General features: G+C 49.9%; 1 protein-coding gene across 3 annotated transcripts in view; it reads left to right on the forward strand.

Moving 5' to 3' along the window:
* Nucleotides 1-351: 351 nt before the first annotated feature.
* LOC139004140 (NACHT, LRR and PYD domains-containing protein 1a allele 5-like) overlaps nucleotides 352-16,896 on the forward strand; it is a 44,189-nt gene continuing 27,644 nt past the window's right edge. For all 3 annotated transcript variants that reach the window (XM_070406900.1, XM_070406899.1, XM_070406901.1), the window contains exons 1-5: nucleotides 352-459; nucleotides 11,491-11,522; nucleotides 13,982-14,026; nucleotides 15,217-15,258; nucleotides 15,579-15,599. In XM_070406900.1, coding sequence (XP_070263001.1) covers nucleotides 428-459; nucleotides 11,491-11,522; nucleotides 13,982-14,026; nucleotides 15,217-15,258; nucleotides 15,579-15,599 — 172 coding nt within the window. In that variant the 5' untranslated portion in view covers nucleotides 352-427. The remainder of the gene's footprint in view (nucleotides 460-11,490; nucleotides 11,523-13,981; nucleotides 14,027-15,216; nucleotides 15,259-15,578; nucleotides 15,600-16,896) is intronic.

Genomic DNA, 16,896 nt, shown 5'->3' on the forward strand with positions numbered 1-16,896 from the left:
AAAAATCCCGATACAGGAGTAACCAAATCCAATGACGGTGATCCGCGCTCTGTTCCCTCCGGAATGGCACAGGCCCTTCTCCTTTCCAGAAGCCTCGGTCTAACCATCACCCAAGCCGAGTTTCCGCGCGGCCACGCTGTGCGGGTGTGCACGCTGGTGTGCACACACACCGGGGTGCACCCGCGAGCTCGCGTTTCCGTTACGGGAGCCGGGCCGCCTCTGGCTGGGGCCGCGGCTGCAGATGCAAGCCCGGCGCCCCTCCCGCCCAGTCCCCTCCCCCGGCCTCCTCCCTCCCACCCGCGGCAGCGCCGGCCTCCGCGTGCGCAAGGCAGCGCTCGGCTTGCGAGTCCTTCCTGCAGCCGCCGCGGAGCAGCCGAGCGCCGAGCCGCGGGCGCGCGTGGGGCGCCCTCCCAGCCGCGGGGCGACCATGAGCTGCGGCGGGGAAGCCGCGGAGAGCAGGTGAGCGCGGCCGCCGGGCGGGAGCGGCGGGGGGGCGGGGGGGGGGCGGTCGGAAGGGGAAAGGGCTGAGCGCGGGGTGGGGGCGGGGGCGGCTGGGCCCGCTCTGGCCGCGCACCGAGGGGCTTTGCCCTTCTGCAGCACCCCCACCCGGGCTCTGCCCCCGCCCTGCACCGGGCGGGGCGAGGGTGCCACCGCCGTCCGGCATCTCCGGTTTGGCCGCACGAACAAAGAGCCCTTCGACGGCGGCACCTGCCCGCGTGGGGTGCGGAGCGTGCGGAGGCGGGGCGCCCCCAGCCCGACTGCGAGCCCCAGTCCGCGGCCCTGGCCCCGGCGCTCGCACCTGGGAGGGCAGGCGGCCCCGGGGTCGCGCGCAGGTGCCGCGCGGGAGGCGGCGGCGCGCAGTCGGGAGGCCCGGCGGGCCCGGCCCGGAGGCGGGGCCGACAGGCGGCGCTGCTGCCCCGGGGCGCGGCTTTCCCTCCTGCTACCCAGCCGCGGGGTGGCGGGGCCGCAGGTGAGCGCGATTTGTTCGCCGCCGGGTGGCGATGGGGGCAGGGGGCGGTGGGGGCGGGCAGAGGAGGGTGGGTGGCGCTGCGGAGCCTCCCTTGCGATCGGTGCTGGCCCCGCGCCCTTCCCGCCTCCTGGGCCACTCCCAGCCCCGGGGCGCAGCTTCTGTGTCCTCATCTGCCCCCAGCTCTCGGGCTTCAGGTCTCCCGCGTCCCTGCGCCCTGTGTACCAGATGGAGGACTTGGGGCCGCAGGCGGGTGCACTTTATATATATATTTTTTCTGAACACTGTCGGCGCTTTGGCCACCGATTTTCAATAGTTTGAGGGGAAGGCAGGATTAGTTCCCTCAACGCCCCTCTTTGCCCATGCGTGGAGTCCCCACCCTTCCCGCCAGCCCCTCACCCCCATGTGGCACTAACACACAGTCTTGCCCACAGACCTTCCTGCTTGAAAGGATTTCTGCAATTGCTGTAAAAGTGTCTCTGTCACCAGGATCCCACAGACCTTGCAGAGCAGCTTTTTGCATGAGAATGCTTACTAGGAGCTGATGTGGGAAAGCTCTAAGTGTGGTGGGCTGTCCAGTCCTCCAGAGGTACCCACTTCCTCTGCAAAAGCAGGCTTTTACCCCTGGAAGTCGTGTCGCATCAAAAGACACGTGATGGGCGTTTTGTGAAATGTCTCCTTTCAGCAATACTCCCACTGCAGGAAGTCCACCCAAAGCAGTGCAGAAACGCTCAGATTCAGAGCCTGCAGAGAAGTTACCTTTGGGACAGTCATACACTGCAAAACAAAGTTTCTATAGGAACCACGACTAGAGGCAGAAGAGAATGCCAAGGTTTAAAGGCTCCACACTTCATTTTTTTCATTGATCGTTAAACATTTGGCCCAGCTTCTTTCAGGGTGGAGGGGGATATGTGTGTGTGTGTGTGTGTGTTTGTGTGTCTTCCTTTCTTTATAACACTGTTGCAGTCAGAAAGACAGCCTAGACAAAAAAGGTCCCCCCCTTTTTTTAAAGAATAGTTATGATTTTTAGAGAGGAAGGGAGAGAGAGAGAAAAAACAATCAATGTGAGGGCAACAATGATTGGCTGCCCCCTACACCGCTCCCTCCCACACCTGGATGGAGCCAGCAATCTGGACATGTGCTCTTGACCGGAATCTAGCTGGCAACCTCCTGGTGCATGGGACAATGCCCAACCAACAGAGTCACACTGGCCAAGGCTATCTTACCACCCCCCCCCCCCCCTTGTTGCTAGGAGAATGAATAAAACCACACTGGAATATGAACCGAATCCACTTTGAACGTCAAACACTTCTGAGAGGTTTCACTCAATAGCAAGACTTGTGAATTATTGTTAAAGAGAACATCTCTAAATTTTTCCCAAGAAAACAATAGAGGAAGCGAATTGAAATACAGTATGTGAAATTAGCAGTTTTTTTAAAAAACACAAACAGCTAACCAAGTGCTGCAGGCCGCTCAGAATTGCCAGCTCTCCTTAGTATTGCTCTTAAGATGTGGACCCTTCTCACCCCTTCCCATCAAAACTTGTTAGTCCACCATCTCATCGTTTGGCCTCCTCCGGGAGGTTGTTGCTAAAGTGTCATTTTCGCATTTCACTGTGGCAACAAAGTCCGTATAGTTCTGTGTTAGGCAAGGGTGAGGTGCAGTCCTTAGTAAAGTGAAAAGCCCCCTCCAGATGCTTGCTACTGTTGCTTGCTATTTTTGGCGGCTGCACAATATACCACTCTGAGCCCTTAGGCATGTAAGTTGTTATTACAGATTTCTTAAGTATTGAGAAATAGAGTCTCTACCTTGTATCTAGCTGCCTCCCATATTCTGTCACTTATTTGTCCAATGACACCTTTTTTCAGTGCAAACTATATGCCAAACAATATGTTGGATGCTGGGGATGTGGATTCCTTACACACACACACACACACACACACACACACTCACACACAGACACACACACACTCTCAGGCAGAGCGTAAAACCTTTAATCCAGTTGTATAGCAAACATTGGCTCAGGGAGAGGCCTAGAGAGGGGATTCCTCCTACTGGGCTGAGTGGTGGGAATCCCCCACCCCATGCTCTCCTTGCCCACCCTGGGCACTTAGGATTTCTTTCGATTCCTTCTCTCCTCCTCTCCTCCTTGTCCTCTCACTGCTGGCAATGTTCCTGCGGCTGCCCTCTTCTCTGCCAGCCTAGTCCCAGCCCTTTTCCTTCCCTTTGAAGTGCATTATGCAGAGAATTCATTGACAGTTACCAGAAGGAAGAAGGGAATAAGCCCTAAAATTGTCCACACCCTAATTCCTGCTCCCCCCCCCCCCCCCCCCCCCCCCCCCCCACTGCTGCCCTTTAGGTCACATTCCCAATGCAGTCAGACTATTCACCTTGCTCCACTGCCACCCAGGGCCCACCCTGTTCAGAACCATGGCCAGCAAAGCTAAAGCCCTAAATAGTTTTCCTTTCCCAAGATACTGAAAACCCTTCCTGTGTGTGTATGTGTGAGTGTGTGTGTGTGTGTGTGTGTGTGTACAATCATTCAGAAAACAAGTGTGCAACCTAATAAATTATCACAAAGTGAACACATTTATGTAATCACTCATGTCGAGAAATAGGACATGGCACCCTAGAAGCGCTCCTCATATTCCTTTTACTGTCATATCCTGCCTCCCTGAAGGAACCAGAGAAGAGTTTTACTTGCTTATAAACTTTATCAAAATAGAATTAATCACACAGTATATACTTTTGTGTCTGGCTTATTTTGTGCAATGTTATATGTGTGAGAGTAATACTCATGGTTGTGTGTAGTAGTTCTTTTGTTCTAATGGCTTACAATATTCTGTTTTATGATTAGATCACATTTTATTTATCTAGTCTATTTTTAAAAAATATATTTTTACTAGAGGCTTGGTGCACACACTGTTGGGATCCCTTGACCTGGCCTGTTCCCTCCCGCAATTGGGGTCCCCTCAGGGGATGTTGGAGGCCCCATGCACAGTTTTGACCTGATCTCTACAGGCCAGGCCCAGGGACCCCACCAGTGCATGAATCCGTGCACTGGGCCTCTAGTATGCATATAAGATCTTTGGTTAATCTCTCTTCCTGCTCTCCTCCTCCCCTCTGAGAATCATCAGTCTGTTCCATGTTTCCATGCCCCCTGGTGGTCAGTGTGCATTATAGCTACCGGTCGAACGGTCCCTTAGGTTTTTATATACGTATATAGATTGATTCAGAGAGGAAGGGAGAGGGGGCAAGAGATAGAGACATCATTGAGAGAGAATCATTGATTGGCTGCCTCCTGCACACCCCCTACTGGGGATCGAGCCTGCAACCAGGCATGTGCCCTTGACCGGAATTGAACCTGGGACCCTTTAGTCCACAGGCCAATGCTCTATCCACTGAGCCAAACCAGCTAGGGCAGTGACGGCAAACCTATGACACGCGAACTCATTTTTTTGGTTGATTTTTCTTTGTTAAATGGCATTTAAATATATAAAATGAGTATCAAAAATATAAGTCTTTGTTTTACTATGGTTGCAAATATCAAAAAATTTCTATATGTGACACGGCACCAGAGTTAAGTTAGGGTTTTTCAAAATGCTGACACGCCGAGCTCAAAAGGTTCGCCATCACTGAGCTAGGGTCATTTCTTCTGTTCTTGATGAGCATGGTAGTTATTTCCCGCTTTTGCCTTTTACAAATAACAATGTAATGAATCCTTTAGCCTTTCCATACCCCAAGAGCCACCAGTTGCACCTGGTGTGACTGAAAAAAGGGAGGAAAGGAGTAGGTGGAGGAGCCAGCCTGGAGAGCCAGCCCTGTGGGGCTCCCATCTTTGCCAGAGCTAAGTCCTTCAGAAGCATTGAAAGCTGTGCTCTCACTCTGGGACCAGGACATTGAAGGAAAAAAGCCATGGGATGGCTTCTGTCATGCGCCAGTTGATTGGAAGTGGTCTTTGGGGTGTTTAGAAAAGAAACTGGGCAATGCTGGAAACCAGCCTGGCCTGGGCAGTGTCCCCTAAGGGCGTCGGTAGCTGGCAGCTCAAGGTGCCTACATCTCTCCTACCTGCCCCTCCTGTCCTCCACCTGCCTGGTCCACCCCAGGGCCTGGTCCTGGAGGGCTCGGCCCGAGGAAGTCCTGTCCTTGCCAGCGTGGAGGTGGCTCTGTGGGCTTCTGGAAATGGATTCTGAGGGAAGGCTGTTTTCCTGAAGGACGCCTTAAAGTTACCAGCCTCCTGTGCAGGGTTTTCATCTAGTCTGCAGCTTCTTGAGCTGGGTAGACTGGCTGATGTGGCCTGGGAGAGAGGTTTTTCTTGAGGGAAGCGCTTGGGCCTTTTGGATTCCACCCGGGCACTGTCTGACCCTGCAGATTGCCAGGGGCCGCACAGGGTCAGGCGGTGCCCAGGTGTGACGTGGAAGGCAGCAGGGTCTGGGACCCTGCACTGTGGACTTCCTCCTCGGCTCTAAAGTGTCAGCCATTCCTGGAGCCTGCCCAGCAGACTCAGTGCTTGCCATCAGTTTGGTTACACAGTGAGGGTTTCTCCACCTACCTGCCCCTCCTCATCTCCTGCCTCTCCCCCTGACCGCACTTGCTTTCCTCCTGTTCCTGGATCTTGATCAACTTCTTCCTGCCTCAGATAGAATCCCACCCTTGTCCCCCCACCCCCACCACGTTCTCCCTCTCTTGTCCCTTCCCATTGGTTCTCTGTGGCTCAGCTGAAAAGTCACTTCCCCTGCAGCCCTCCCCAATTCCTCAATCTTAGACAAGCTCTCTTGTCTGCTCTCAAAGCACTTCCTGTTTCAGATACAAGAAGAGTCTTCCCCATCCGGCTGACCTGACAGTTTCTCACAGCTACAGACCCAGTTGCTTTGCTCACTGGTGCCTAGCACACAACCCAACATGTTTGCTAAAGGAGTGAATTGAGATGTCAGCCAGGAGGCGGTGAGAGACAGGTTGTAAGATTGTCTCTGCTTGTAACTTGCTATGTGATCTTGGGTATTTATTCTCTTGACCTCTCCTAGAGTGCCATCTCCCGCTCTGTAAAATCATTCGTTAGACTTGGAAGATCTCGTAGGTTCCTTTTGGCTTCACCTTTTCCTAACACTCGGAGGATCCTGTTTGGGGAATGGTTGTACCTTGAAAATGCAAGATGGCCTGAGCATCAGAGTTTCCCTGGCCTGGTAGCTAGTTACATGCCTGTGTTCCTGATAAGAGCTTGGTTCTTCCCAGTGCATCGTACTACAGCTTACATTTGGTTTTATTTTGCTTTTCCCATACCATCTACATTTATTTTCGGATTTGCCCTCCACTAGTGTGCCTCTTGGGGGCAAGGTTCATGGGTCACGTGTTACTCTTATATCCTCCTCCGCCTAGAATAGGTGAATAGGCATCTGTTCATTTGAGTGGATGAAAGAGATTTGTATTTTAGAGAATGTTACTTTCATTGACATTGTGTTCTGGGAAGTATAGCTACTTGGGGATTATACAGATTAACTCTTAGTTTGTGACTAATATAAACTCTATTTCACTTTCTTTAAACTGTTGACTTCTTATGGCTTATTTCCTAGAAGGTGTATAGGGGCTAAGAGAAGCAAAACACTGCTTGGTTTAATTCTGGGGAGAAGTTAGTTAAAGGAGGATTTGGGGCTCATTAGGGATTTAATTATGCTTGAAAACTTTATACTAGGTACTATAATGTAGTTATAGTTGAGAATTACCTTCACAGGCAGTACGAGCCATAGGAAGAGAGACTGGGAAGTGTTTTGCTTTTATAAAACATACTGGTCAGAGCTTGGGCACGTACTCAGATGGACCAGTGTTCTTGGATATGTTTCCCAAGAATTTTGGGGCTTTATTTCCTCATCTGTAAAATGGGGATAATAGTGGTTCACTGTTAGGCACTAAAAGGTGGTTATGATGAGCTAATCGATACAAGCCAAGTCCTTGGCTTAGTTTCAGACACACAGTACATGTTAAGTAAATATTAGCTATGATGATATTACATATTACTTTTACTTAAAGCATCGTTAAACATCTTTAACTGGAGAATCATTAGTTATTGAGCCAGATTTGAGCGAATGCTTCCTGACACCTAATACTAACCTGTCTAGGCTGCACAAAGGTAGGCCAGGGGCCGAGATGGGGGGAAAGGTCCCGCACAGGTCAGAGTTTCAGAATTTCGTTCCAGCTCCCAGCTTCACCAGCCTGGGTAGGTTTGGCCAACGGGTGTAACACCTCTGGGCTTGGTGTCCTCACTGCCAGTGCGATGGCAGTGCTTCCCTTGCATTCCTGGCAGTTACTGGGAGGAGCTGTGCACTCCTGGGGTTGAAAGCACTAACATACTGTGCCTCTTCGAGGATTTGCTCTAGGTCTCCTTTTGCTGCAGCCATGACCTAATTCCAACCACAAGTTTGTTGTTTTATTCATTTGCACCTATCCTATATAATCCTACATATATAATCCTACATAATAAAAGGCTAATATGCAAATCAACTGAACAGCAGAACAACCAGTCGCTATGACATGCACTGACCACCATGGGGCAGACACTCAATGCAGGAACTGCCCCCTGGTGGTCAGTGTGCTCGCACAGGGGGAGCACCGCTCAGCCAGAAGCCGGGCTCACGGCTGGTGAGCGCAGTGGCAGTGGCTGGAGCCTCTCCCGCCTCTGCAGTAGCACTAAGGATGTCTGACTATCGGACATCCCCCGGGGGCTCCCGGACTGCTAGAGGGCACAGGCCAGGTTGAGGGACCACCCCCCTCTCCGAGTGCACAAATTTCGTGCACCAGGCCTCTAGTTTTTATATAATCCACATTTTTTCCCAATAAACATGCAATAAATACCCTCATTTTATATTACCCCTTTGAAGTCTTTGTATTTTACTACCGCACCGCACCTCCTCTGAGTCTCGGTATGCTTTTCTCTTTCCTTCTAGTTATAGAATTTCCACTCAGCCAGCCTTCCTGTGGTTCTGGATGATGTCCATTCCGTCTTTTAGTTGTATTTTTGAAGTGGTTGTGCGGGGCAGCAATCTCCGGTGTTTACCTATGCCGCCATCTTGGTTTTTCCCCCTCTGAAGTCTTAAGCCTGTTCTTAAAATCCTGTTGTAGCTCAGAGATTTTACTGTTCCAAGATGCAGGGTCCTCACCGTCTTCCCCCTGTTCCCCCTCACCTTCTACTAAGGGAACGGTGTAATAAGGTGGGGCCTGGAAGCTGATGGGCATGAAGTTATACCTAGTCATAATGATTGAGTCCTGATCAAAATTAAGGTGTTTTAAGTGCTATTAAGTAAATGTCCAAGCCCCTTCCCTGCTGATCTCTAGTCCCTAAATCACACTGTGAGCATTTGGAATGGGTGCTCTCTCTCCAGGGCTGCTATGGTTTTCCTTATAACAAACCATACGGGAAAACCATAAGCAGAAAGGAAGAGATGTGGGGATCTAGCATTCATGGACCAGCAAGGGCCCTGTGGGGTCTGCTTCCTCCACCTGCTGTACAAGGTGGCAGGGGGGCTCCGTGTGGATGGGCTCCTCCTCTCGGATCCAAGCCTATCTCCCATCCCCCTTAACTGGAAGGTGTTTTGTGCAGAAAGCTGGCCGTCTGCCCTGAAACTTCACTAATCTTGTCTTGGACACCACTTGCTGTCGTCTGCTTCATGGAGGGAAGAAAGGTTTTATACAGAGGTTTCTGGGTCTCAGCAGCAGGTCTAATATCTGAGCAGATGTGTACATGCCTGGAAATAGAGATAAGCAGCTGCAGAAAGGGGATTATGAAAGTGCCAGTTAAGAGAAAAATGCACTTTTGTCATCGAGGACACAGGAGTGGGTCTTAAGCAGAAATATTTTGTAAAATAAGAATGGCTCACTTTCAACCCATGTTCTTATAATTATTTTAATATTGAAAGACATAGTGACTGCATTATAAAAGGTTCGAACTGAGAATAAAAAAGATGTAACGGTTGACTTGCTCTTTTATGCATTTCATCAGAACCATATATTAGTCTTTTTTAGTTTCTTGAGGCCTTAACCAGTTTCGGCTCACCTCTACTCTTGATCTTTTGAGCAGTTTAGGATTAAAAAAAACCAAGAAGATTTAGGTTTGAAAATGAGAATACATGTATTTCCTAAGATCACGGAGCTGGGAAATACTGTATGTATACCAGGAAAGCTCACCAGTGTAAAATCCTGAGTTAGGGAGGCTTCCAAAAATCCGTGGGTTCCCACTAACTTGGGCAGAGAAGGGAAAGAGTAAGCACTCGGTCTGCATCTTTTCATTTCTTCCTCAGTTTACTTTTCCTAAGCTGTGGAAGCAATTGGGATTTTGAGGTGAGGTGGGGAGTGAGGGAAGACATGGTACCTGGCAAGTACATGGTCTTTGAAGTCATAATGGCCTAGGGTCAAGGGCATCCTTTTCTGATTTATCAGCTGTGTGACCTTGAGGAACTTAAGTAACCTCTCTGGGCTTTAGTATCTGCATTTGTAAAATAGCCTTCATAGGATTTTTGGGTTGATTAAATGAGAAAACAAAGATTTTCAACATTCCTAAGTGCAGATAACACCATTATTGTTTTCTTCCTGCCTTCTCATTTACCCATCAAAGATTCCGATTCAGTGGATGAGAAAAAACTATTTTTAGTGGGCATCAAATAGAGTGCTGATGGTTCTCAGACCACACCTGGAGAAGTGATGTTCTTAAAGCACGAGTAGGACTTTGGGCATCAAGGGAGAGGCAGGGCTGTCACTTGCATGCACACACAACTTCAGGGGGTACCCCAACATCATAGTTCATGTCCATGGAGCACCCAGAGTCGGGGTACATGACCTGCAAGGCCGCAGGCAGTGGCCCTGCGGGGCTTCACAGAGAGGTGTGTGTGAGAGAGTGTGGGCTATGCAGGGTGTGCTTGGGACACTGAAGATCTTTCACTCAGAGGGAGCAGGCAGGGTGGAGACGGCGGGCATGTGGAGGTCCTTCGTGCCATGCCAACGAACTTAGGAAGCGGTGAGGGGCCACAGACGGGTATAAGCAAAGCCAGGATTATAACAGGCTGATGGTCACCTGAGGGATGAGCCAAGGGAGAGACTGCAGGTAGACATGATCATTAGGAGGAACTTATAATCAACCAACCAGGTGAGAGCCAATGAGAGAGGCAGGGAGAAAGAGGGCTTGAACGGAGGCAGAAACAGTGTATGTGGGAGGGGGGCAGATAGGAGGAGGCTCAGTGACCCCCAGGTCCCAGGCACCTGGAACTCGGAGAAGAGGCCTGAGAAGGAAGTGAAGATTTGGGATCTGAAGCCTTGGCGTGAAGGTGAGCTCCGAGGCAGTGAGGAGCGGTAAGAGGAGGGTGCACAGTGTGATTTTTGGGTCACATCAGTCCCCAGGAGGCTGGAGCCGATGGAGCCGGGAAATGAGAGCGGAGAGGCCCCTGAAACAGGGGAGGTGGGAGCAGGCCAGGTGAGGGGTCTGGAAGCCATGGGGAGGAGCCTGCTACCTGCTTCATCTAAAGAGAATGAGGTCACCAAGCCCACTGGGTCTGCCGGGCAGTGGTCATTGGTGGCTCCAGCAAGAGCGGTTTCGCTCACATGGGAGAGAATGGAGAGTGGGAACGTGGAAACCCAGTTCTTTTGTGAATTGGCTGGAGAAGGGCAGAGAGGTTCAGGCAGTGGTGAGGATGGCACTGACACGCACTGACCATCAGGGGGCAGACGCTCAATGCAGGAGCTGCCCCCTGGTGGTCATTGTGCGTCCACAGGGGGAGCGCCACTCACCCAGAAGCTGGGCTCATTGCTGTCGGATATCCCTTGAGGGCTCCTGGACTGCTAGAGGGCACAGGCTACGCTGAGTGCACGAATTTCGTGCACCGGGCCTCTAGTTTTAATATAATTCACATGCAATAAATACCCTCATTTTATAATACCCCCTTGAAGACTTAAGCCTGTTCTTGAAATCCTTAGAGATTTTACTGTTCCAATATGCAGGGTCCTCACCCTCTCCCTCCTGGAGAGCAGGAGGATCCAGGAGAGCGGGGGACCTGGGAGAGCAGGGGGACCAGGAGAGGAGGGGACCCGGGAGAGCAGGGGGACTGGGAAAGGAGGGGGACTCTGGAGAGGAGGAGGACCCTGGAGAGCAGAGTTACCCGGGAGAGGCTCTCAGAGGAGCCAGGTGAGGGCTGGAGGCCAGTGCAGGATGGGTAGTTAGGATTGGGTTACGGGAAACATGATCAAGAAGGCCGATGGCTGGGCATGGACATGGCAGTGCTGTGAACCTGGGAAGTTGTGCTGGCTCCGGGGGTGGACCAGGACAAGGAGTTCAAGGGCGTGCTGGGTAAGCCACCTGTGTCCGTGCGGTTTGGAGTCAGGCCATGGAGACTGAGAGGGGCAGGAAGAGGCTTGAGCAGGGAGAGAGTTCTTTCGTCTGCAACATTTCTGGAGAAACAATACAGTGGTCATTTTGAAGGTTTTCATAATTATTGTGTATAAAATTAGTATCAATCTATAAAACTATTTCTCTTTTCTTGTTTTAGTGATGATCGCAGTGTCTCTTCAGAAGAAAAAGGTATGGTACCTCTAAGTCAGTGTTATTGAAAAACTGTATGAAACATTTGCAGTTTTAGAAAATGATTTCTTTATTGATTTTACTTACTGGCTGCAATTGCTGTGTTACGTTCATGCATTCACTGACTTATGGAAGTGTACTAAGATAATCATTAGGTTAGGATGATAGGATATGATTTTTCTTTAGAATTTTAAGATTATTTTTCAACTGATATTTAAAAGGGTGAAATGTGAAGAACTTGGGCCTTTGTAACTTTTCACAAGTTGATGGTAGGACGTAAATGCTCTTTTTATAATACCCCATTCCTTTTAAACTCTGGGTCTAATGTTCTTTTTAACTTTAGTTTAGATTCAATAACGTAAGTATTGGATGCAACTGGGAAGAATTGGCATTCAAGTTTAAATTCAATGACGAAGTAGTAGCCACTGAATTCTATAAACTTTCCATACATAAAAACTAGGTGTTATCTGTAATACTTGAGTGTGATCATCAGTTTTATACACTTAATGAAACAGCAACACAGTTCTCTCCCTGATTCTGGGTCAAATCAGAACTCTCGAATTAAAGGACTAAACTAGGTCTGCTCCTGGGTTTGGTGGGACTGCTGAGGATCGAGTCCTCTCTTGACGTGAGCTGCATGTTTTGAGAGTCTGTAAACCGTGTGCGGGGCTGTAGTTCTTGCTTTGGCCTCTGGCCCACGCTGCATGGCCGAGAGCCATTCTGGAGGAGGGTCCCGAGGCCGCTTGAGGTGTTAGTCTGTGTCACTCAACCTCGGACCAACTTGGAAACTCCTTAGTCCATCCTTGGGCCCCTGTCTTACTTTTGCAAGTTCTGTTTCCATCTTGTGGCTCATTTTTTCAGTGCAGAGCAATCACCTGCCTAATAAAAGTATCACGATTACAATCTGATAAAGGTTTGTGTAGCGTTTGGCTGGAGTGTGCAGTGCATGGGGATGCCAGGCATCTGTCAAGACTGTGGTCAGACCTGGCGGGCCTCCTGCTTCCCAGCGCTGACATGAACCGCCCACCTGCGTACACGCCGTCCCCACCCTCTCCCCCCACCCCAGCTTTGCTTTTGCCCGTTTCTGTCTGCCTGAGGTGCCTCCTCCCTCCCCTCACATTTCCCCAACAAGACTTGTGTCCGCTCACCCAGATTCATGAACTTGTGCTGAATCCCTCGTCTTCAGTGATTGGTCTCAGTTTCTCTCTTGGACCAACAAAACACTGGCCTAATTTCGTATAGTATTGTTGTGATTTCTTGCAGTGGTTTGTCCAAAGCACAGCTACTCCTGCCCTCATGGCCGCATTAGCCCATCAGCTGTTTTCTGGGGCATGGATTTTCTCCTCATTTCTGCCGAGTGCCCACCGCGCAGTAGGCGCTAAGTCCATGTTTATAAAATTGAGGGGGACAGTAGTCTCGGCCCAAGCCCAAGGGGATTAGTTAACCCATAGTTACTAGTAAGCCACTGTGGTTCACCAGCCCAGTGTGGATGCCTGTTCGGGGTACAGGGGGCATGAGAGGCTGCTAGGTCCCATTCTCTGGGGCAGCCTAATTGAGCGAGGCATAAATACAGGCGTGGGCATGATAACTGAGGGGCAGTCCTTCCCTACACAGACATGTTCTGGCTTCATTTAACATTGGAGGTGACTTCTGCAACCCCCTTCTCCTCCATCATCTGCTATTTCTCCTTTTCCGCACCCACTCACCCTGGCCTCGGCTCTCGTCACTTCCTATCCGGATCTCTGCAGTGGCCTCCTAGTGTGAGGCTCGCTGGAGTCTGGTCCATCCTGAACATAAGTGTCCCCCAATAGCCACCATCTCGGGGACCGCCAGGGCCAGTCTGAAGCTCTTATGTCGTCTGTGCCTCCATGGCATTCCCTGTGGAACCATCAGGGATGCCCGTTCTTCCCAGTGGCATTGAAGGCCTTCTCCGGTCTGGTCTCTGCTTATCCTGCCAACTCTAGAGCCTTAGCTTCAACCCATTTGTGTCATTTCACTAAGTCGTTGACAGTCCTTCTCCTGGGGACCATCGCCTGCCTTTCAGTGACAGAATCTAAAACCAGGTGCTGTTTCTTTCTTTCTGGTGTCAAGTTACTTACTTGCCAGGAATGTTTTCAGGGAGCTGCTGAGCTGATCAGAGAAACAAATGCAGTTACTTTGGCACAAAACTCAGAGTTTACCATGGAACCAACCAAGTGTAAATCTCAAGTTTGTTGGCTTCCTGTTCTCTCTTTACTGGAAAAGGCTTAAGGTTTCTTGGACTATCTCTTTTTTCTCCTGAGACTATGACATCATTTGCATTAGTTTGACATGCAAGGTTGCTGTGGGTCTAAAGAGGTAATTCAGTTTGTAGTAGAGGGAGCTTCTACTATTATTGGCTTAGTGGTTTTTACAAAAAAAGAACATAATGTTTTATTTTATGCTTGTATTTACACATTTCTCTCTTTCTCAAAATTTAGATTGCCCTAGTTCCAACCTAGATACGTCAAAGGACTCTAAATCAGGTAAAGGATCTGACTAATATTGGTAAATGCCCAACTGAAATATACAATAACTAATTCATAGCAAGATAAATTACAGTTCATTTTTCTGATTCAATTCAAACAATCTGAGTGAAAGGTGGGGACTTCCATTTTTCAACCTGAAAGAGTTGGAATAAATTTTAAACTTTTATGATTACCTGTTCTCGTGAAATCAGTTACTTTAAAGTTTGGTGATAAAGCTGTACTTAGTGGAACTGAGAATTTACCTAATGAGGCATTTAGGTCATTTTCAGACTGGCCACTTTAACTTAATACAGGGTCCCGAGGGAGTCCAGCCAGGTGGTGGGCACTTGGCTGGGGTAGTCCTGGGAGGCTTCCTGGAGGAGGTGATAAATTGGGGTAACAGGGCAAATGTGGGGAAGAGTTGTCCCAGTTCAAGAGACAGTGCTGCTTTCAGAGTCTGAAGGTCAGATGGCTGGAAAGGAGGCTGGGAGTGGGGAGTGGGGCCTGGGGCTTTAGTAGTTGGGGGTGGGTGGTGGAGAGGAGATGGGGGTGGATGGTGGAGAGAAGCCCAGAGGCAAGTGGAGGGCACTCAGAGAGGCTGGAGGAGAGTCAGGACAGGCTCCACGGGAAGTCATATGGGCAAGAGGAAGTGGTTGGTGTCTTTCCCTGCAGATGCCATGGGCTTGGGGTTGAGCAGGCCTGTGGGTCATCGGGGAAAGGATCCCAAACTAGTTGTGGGAACAGAAGCCTAACTGCAGCGGGAGGAGGGGCTGAGCTGGGGGTGAGGAAGTGACGGGAGCCACTCCAGTAGTGTCAACAACGTGGACTAAATTTGTCCTGTGCTTCTGTGAGATGGCATCCACACTCCAGAATTCTGCACCGTCCTCATTGAACGTGCACCTGGGAACCTCCTAGATGTGCAAGTTCAGGGGCGAGATGGGCGCAGTAGGCAGGTCAAGGCCGGGCAGGACTCGGGTGACACCCATGTACAACGACTGCAGCCAGCCTGTGAGCTGAGCTCATGTTTAACCGGCTAACGTTTATTTTATCCATTTCCAAAGAAGCCTCAGCCCCCTTCGTGGTGGACTTGGGAAGTGACTAAAAGGAGAAATCAGTTGAGTTTGGACCTGTTTTTTTTAACAGAATAGTTACAGTGGTGCCCGCTTCTTACTTGTTGTATTTGTGCTTCTGGCACGTGTTTTTATTAGGAGAGGACAGCAGCTCCGAGAGCAGTTCTGAAAGTGACTCCGGTAAGTGGGATGTGCATCTGTTTCTTTAATTCGGGCGAAGCACATGACCCTTTATTTTTATTTTAAAGTCATACACGCATCTCTCATTGCTTCAGGACATATTAATTTCTAGCATGGTGGTTTTGTAAAGTACCAAAAAAGTACTTACATGGGAAATAATTCTAGTTGGCAAGCGAAGTAGCAAAACAGGATGAGCTGAAGAAGAAAGGCAGGAAATGGTTGCTGTTGGTGAAAGGCAAACATTTTACCTATTCTCCCATGAGCCTGGGCTTTCTCTTAGCTGGCATCTGAAGCTGACTTAGGCTTTTTTTTTTTTGTAGATAATGAGGAGCCAAAAACAAGTAAGTACATCCTTCCTCTGAATATTCACGTTTGTTGTTGAAAGGAAGACAGAGAAGGTTAGCCCTCGGGGTTTTTAAGCGGCAAATGGTTTGTTCATGATCTTCTTCTGTGCAAAACTGAGTTAGACATGAAGCACCTTCTAAGCATTTTGAACATGGGAGCTCGTGTTCTCTGCACGGGCACCGATTGGGGTTCTGCTCTCACGGTTTCCCCGAGGAGAGAAGAATCAGGCCGAACCCGATATGCAGTGTGGCCACAGCGGTGCTGGCTTCCTTCCTGGTGGTCTCTGCTCAGGGATGATCGCAGGGTAAACACGCTGCTGCCGAAAGCGCGGCGCCCCTTGTGGTCTGCAGTTCCTGGCTTGCTGTTCTGGCGCTTTATGAGCAACTTGAGTCTGAAACCACTTTTAAGGACATAGATTCTAAATATAAAGTATGGTTTGCGTCTCCAGTTTGGTGAGTGACTAAGCTTGTATTTTCACTGATTTTATTATACGAAAGGATTTTGTCCCTGTTCTGAGAATCGGATCTGCCCGTGAACACAAACACTATCCCAGGCAGTCGGAGGGCTTCTTCGTAGCCCTTAAAATAAATGAGGTCTCTTCACTCAGAAGTCCTTCTGCACTGAGTCTAATTCTCTCTGCAGTTTCCCAATGGGAATCTCCAAAGGCAGTTGTAAGCTCTTTGCAGTCATGTTGTGTGTTGATAGAAATATGTAATTATCTCCCTATTACGCTCGTGGAGTAGATGTCCATTCTGATATGCAAAAGGGAAAAATATGAGCCAGCCCTCCGCCTCCCAGTCTTCTTTATACATTAATGGATTATTTAGTCAAAAGTCCGGCCTCCACCGATTGGCTTAGGGCAGGAATTAAAGTAGAAAGCTGCGTGTAGGGATCACATCTTCATGGTCTACAGCTGCTAACTGGGTAAATGGCCATGGGGACCCAGGGTCCAGAGGCAGGACCTTTACGGTCCAGAAGCGAGGTCTGGGCCACGGCCGGCAACCCTGGTGGACGGCACGTGGAGTCTGCGAAGCTCACGATAGGCTCAGAATTGGGTGGCGGGCTGGGTCAGTGCGGTCAGGCGGGGCAGGGCATGTGTGGGCAGGAGCGGCTGGCCCTGGCCCTGCTGGATTAGACACCGAAGTCTCTGGCAGTGAAGGTGCTCTAATGTCTTCTGTGGGCAGAGGGTGCTTGTCCCTAGAGCCCCAGGTTCATCCACAGGGCCCTGCCTTCCCCCAGGGTTACCCTTTTTTGTGAAAAGGCCTCTTGTTCTCCACACTGGGGAGAGAGGGG

Source organism: Myotis yumanensis, unplaced genomic scaffold (assembly GCF_028538775.1).
Source record: "Myotis yumanensis isolate MYYU_CA2020_CCGP unplaced genomic scaffold, mMyoYum1.0.hap1 SCAF_2, whole genome shotgun sequence".
NCBI classification, from domain to species: Eukaryota; Metazoa; Chordata; class Mammalia; order Chiroptera; family Vespertilionidae; genus Myotis; species Myotis yumanensis.